The sequence below is a fragment of the Montipora foliosa genome, chromosome 9 (assembly GCF_036669935.1).
Source record: "Montipora foliosa isolate CH-2021 chromosome 9, ASM3666993v2, whole genome shotgun sequence".
Taxonomy (NCBI): domain Eukaryota; kingdom Metazoa; phylum Cnidaria; class Anthozoa; order Scleractinia; family Acroporidae; genus Montipora; species Montipora foliosa.
The window spans coordinates 47,058,576-47,063,575 of record NC_090877.1 but is presented as its reverse complement, the minus strand read 5'-3'; the positions used below and the strand labels follow the sequence as shown (position 1 = coordinate 47,063,575).

Genomic DNA, 5,000 nt, shown 5'->3' with positions numbered 1-5,000 from the left:
TTCATCTCGAAATGAAGTTCTTAGCAGTACTTTTCTGCTCGTGTTTGATCTTGGTTTCAGGGAGAAGGTACTGGCACCGATCCCGAAACGCAGGTACGGTGTTTTTCGTTTTGCTTGGGCCTACAAAATTTGTGGTGCGAACGTGAGCCCAAAGAGGTAATGTACTCAGAACAACGCAGAGTTAGACGATATTGTGCCCAGACAATAGAGTGGCAAGTCTAATTGGGGGTTTTAATTGGAACAAAAACAACGTAAGAGAAATACAACATAGTCAAGGAACTGAATAGACCTTGTTCATAAATGGCGGTCAATTTATAATTCTTTTGTCCAAGTGCAAATTAGCCTACCAAGCCTACAGTGAATTGAAAAGAATTCTTGCTCTAAAATGAGGCTTGGTAGGCTAATTTGCACGTGTACAAAAGAATTAAAAATGTGACCGCCATTTATGAATAAGGTCTATGGGTGTGGAAGACTGTTCCCATTTCAAATTTCTCTCAAACTGTTGGTAAAACAGAAACGTTCTCGGTGATATATTAAAGTGGCAAGGTAAGTAAGAACGCTTGCCTACCAACGAAATGTATACTATACCAACTTGAAGGAAACACAGAAAGCTAAAAAATCTCAAAGAAAAAGTTATTTTTCAACTGAGGACTCTGGGGACTTTCTCTGATTTCTTCAACTAAGGTTCCTTTATTTCCCTACGGAATTAAACAAACACTTTTCATTCAATTAATTTATTCATTTATTAGACCAGTTTTCAAACGACTGTCAAAAGTAACAGCCCATTTCCGAGTTTCTGCATGCCTCAATTCTCTATTTTCGAATTCCCCATAATACACTTTGTTTGCCCCCCAAATTTTGCATAAACTATTGTTTTCAAATGCTCTTGGGGACACTGCATATTCCCAAGAGCATTTGAAAACAATGGTTTATGCAAAATTTGGGGGGCAAACAAAAGTGTTTTATGGGGAATTCGAAAATAGAGAATTTCAAAGCGAGTCCAGGTGCGCAAATGGAAATGAGTCGCGAATATTTGAATAAGCATTGCTTTTGTTTCTTCTTGGGACCATTGTAAGTTCCAAGAGAAACTAGAAACAATGTTTATGCAAAATTTGGGGGGACAAACAAAGAGTATTATGGTATTTTCTACTTCGACCAATTACGCGATTGCAATTGTTGGTTTAAAGATCTCGCGCCAATTTATCAGCCAATGAAAAGAAAAACCCAAACCAATCGTGACTTGCATAAGCGATTTTTTCCCGCTCTTTGAGCAAGTTACATGGCCCAATTGCTATGAACTTGGATTTGTTCATTGTGTTGTTTGCACTTGCTGTGATTGGTCGAAGTAATTGCATTGGTATTTGTTTTACGACAATCAATTGAAAACCGCTCTAATCTCACCTTCGTTAGCCATTTCGCTCTGACGAAAGGAATCTTTCTTTCGGTGTTATCATCTTGTTTGAGAAAACCAAATTTTTGTGTACCGATCACCAATGTTGCCCATTTCAAATGGAATCAACAGCATATCCATCTTTTGCAGAACCTGTGGTGGCTTCATATTGGAATCAGTTGACAGGTAAATAAATTTCATGTTTCCCTTTTTAAGTATATTAATATTATTCCCTATTCCTCCTCTTTCCCAGGTTATTCCCTCTCATTCACTTGTCATTCTATTTTTTCTCAGTCACGTGGTTGAGATGGGACTCCTTGCCACTGACCGTGAATGACGCTCTCAAGAATGGCTGGACCTTGCAGGACGAATGTCGAGGTGAGTCTAGCTGTCTACGTGTGACTCTATTCAATTGTTTAGGAGCGTCTGCAATTGGTCTCCAAAACGTTATTTGCAAAGCTTTTTGCTTGGAAAAGGGCCATGCAGCACATTCCTTGTATTAGAACTGAAGAGCATTTTAAAGTATTTGGTTACGAGAAACAAGATTAAAAGATACTTATCGTCTTGGGAGTTTGTCCATGGTGGTAAAATGCTACCATATGAAAAAGGACGAGTTCGCATCCCAACGACTGCGGAAGCGACAAATATTAATGCAGCATAAAAGGATGACAAACATTATTTTAAAGGATGTATCAGAGAGACAGTTGAAGGTTACATGTTACAGTTTCCATCTACTAATTAATGCTGATTGCCCTCCAAATTATGGTTTTTTTTTCAGACAGTTCATATTTTCGTGGTAACCGTTATACCCTTAATGGAGATAAAACGGTGATGCTTCTCTTTGATGCAGACAATAAAATAGCGGGACTACAAACTGGAGTGAGTTATTTCGTTCTGTGAAACATCGATGCTAAGCATTTTAAAATCATAATAGAGACATCATACGCCCTTTTGCAAGGAATAGCAAATTAACAATCCCCTAAAATCAATTTTGTTTTTTTGTAATTTTAGATAACCAAGTCGGACGTCAATTTTAAATCATGGCCCTGGAGAGAGGAAAATGACACTTTCGTCGTAACTGCGTACTTTAAAGACCCGAGTCAGATCTGTTCTAAGAGGTCTTCTTCTTCCTGGAATATTGGTGATCGACTCCTCCTTCTGAACGGTACTTCACCGCAGGAATTCGTCCAGGCCCCATCAAATGAAGCTGGATTAGAAGGAAGCGCGTGGACTGAGGGACAATGTGTTTGGACCATGGGTACGTGACCCTTTCAAAATGAAAAGGTCCTTAATTCCAAGCAAAGTGTACGCAATCATTGTTTTCTTATTAAAGTATATCACGGAGTTTTAAATGCTTTTGCGCCCGGGAAAGGAACGAGGGCATACATTGTAACTAATTGATTGCTTGATTAATTTTTCTTTCAACTTTTCAATTACCTCTTTAACCATTTACATATTGTTCTTTTCATCCGTGGATGGCCTACCTGGCTCATTGAATGATTGACTGATTGAATGATTATTTGATTAATTCTTTCTTTAAATTTCCTTCCTTTTTTCACCTATATTAACGTACTCGATTAAGTCCTTTGCGTGTTTCAAAATAACGACAACAACTTTGATTCTGCGATACATGTGGCGATCGACCATCCATCAACTTCATTTGCCAGTGGACGTTACAATGCGAAATTGAACTTATTAAGACCTTTTACATCTATTTTTCCTTTCCTCCATATCACTGTACAAACTCACTCACTCGCCCACTCCGTAAGGAACCTATTCAGTAAACATCACAATGTGTCGGTCGTCTGAATCTAATTTTGCGTTCATGGTTGTTATCTCAGGAAAGTTGTACTGGTATGATCTTGTGAGCGTGTCTGACTGCAATTCGTTGTTTCCTGTTTTTCTGATGTACACCAATGAAGTGTTGAACGGCTTTGGTTGGATTCTTCCATACAAGAATGAGAACCCGCGATTCGTTCATGCAACAAATGCGTCGTTTCCGGTACGTTCAATAGGGCGGCAAACCTTATCAGTGCGTTAAGTTACTGGAAAAAAATGCAGACCTCTAATTTGCTTAGACCTTTCTGTTTTAAAAAATGGACGTTGGAGCTGCATTATCTGTATTTAGACAGATAATTGGTCTGCTTGAGCAGCAACATTCATTGTTAACAATAAACAGACCTTAGCTTTAACTCTGATTTAAGTGCAGTTGTCTAGGAGCTCTTTCCTGAGTAAATTCTTACCCGCCTTGCGTTTTCTTGTTTCATTTCATTCATTTTTGTTTAATTTATGTATGTGTAACGGAGGAATTGTGCGTTGGTCGGATAAAGCCAGGCGCATTAGGGATTTTAAAAAAACGACGAAGGCTACGGCAACGAAAACACCACAAAATATCAATAAAATTGAAAAAAATTATTGTGCTGCACGCATTTTAGCAGTACTTTAATAACCGTGATATTTACCTAGGAAGCTCCACTCACCCGGACTAAGTTGTTTTACAGGTAGGTCCTGTACCCCATCGAATTGGAATTTATGGCGCGTTCGATTGACCGCATTCCATAATAGGAATACATGGTATAGAAGTTAGAAATTCTTCGTTTTTGTGGAGATTCACGTTCTTAATATTGTCAAACATCTGCTAAAATGCTATTTTAAACATAGCTTATTATTCTTGTTGCTGCAAAACGCCCTACATAGTGTTTTAAATCATCACTCCACGTATTCTCATTCCGGAATAGGGTCAATCGAACGCACCCTTAGAGATGTTGGATTTTGAGGAGAGGGGAAAAGCGGAGAATCCGGAGAAAACCTCTCGGAGCAGAGAAAAGAACCAACTACAAACTTAACCCATATATGGAAACGAGTCTGGAATCGACTCTGGCCACATTGGTGGGAGGGAGGAGAGAGAGAGAGCTACTTGTAACCACCAAATCATCCCTACTCCCCATACCCTTCATAACAACGACTTGAAATCACAAAATTTGAGGTTTTGACGACAACGTGAACCTATAATTCTGGTTTTTTTTTTTAACTCGCTCGTACCCAATTTATTTTTTGCGGTTTTGCGGTTTTGGATGATTTCCTCTTGGTTTTTGCGGTTTCTAATACACCCCAATGTCCCCCTCTTGATGATGAGGTTGATGAGGCTGTGTAGACAACCGGCAATGAACGGAAAAGTGCTTAGTAAACTCGCTCTACAGGTCTGTTTAAAAAAACAAAAAAACATCGATCGGATATTTACACATTGCGCTGGTTTATTTCAAGATTTTTCTGGGTAGCGGGTAACGGATAAAGCATGAGGAATAAGCAAGCATTAAGACAGCGTAACTAAAACTTTCCACCCTTTTCTCTAAAACACTTCTATTCTGATGGTCTGTTGAACCAAATATTAATTAAATTCATATCAACAAAAAGAATTGTTTGCACAGTCACTTTCAATGAAGAGAACAGTCCGCTCTTTAATCTTTAGTGTTATTGTTCACTTATCGCACCTTGATCTTAACATCTTAACGTTTGATTGACAGTTGCGGAATTCAGCGAAGGGACTCCAGTATTCCCAAAGCTAAATCAGTTGACCAATCATATCCTACCAGTGCTGAATTCGTGTTTC

At 38.7% G+C, this 5,000-nt stretch overlaps 1 protein-coding gene across 1 annotated transcript in view; it reads left to right on the top strand.

Moving 5' to 3' along the window:
• Window positions 1-5,000, top strand: part of LOC137970613 (uncharacterized) — a 7,196-nt gene that overhangs the window by 66 nt on the left and 2,130 nt on the right. The window contains exons 1-6 of the mRNA XM_068817138.1: window positions 1-93; window positions 1,541-1,576; window positions 1,685-1,768; window positions 2,169-2,269; window positions 2,402-2,648; window positions 3,232-3,392. The exon at window positions 1-93 is cut by the window's left edge and continues 66 nt beyond it. Coding sequence (XP_068673239.1) covers window positions 12-93; window positions 1,541-1,576; window positions 1,685-1,768; window positions 2,169-2,269; window positions 2,402-2,648; window positions 3,232-3,392 — 711 coding nt within the window. The 5' untranslated portion in view covers window positions 1-11. The remainder of the gene's footprint in view (window positions 94-1,540; window positions 1,577-1,684; window positions 1,769-2,168; window positions 2,270-2,401; window positions 2,649-3,231; window positions 3,393-5,000) is intronic.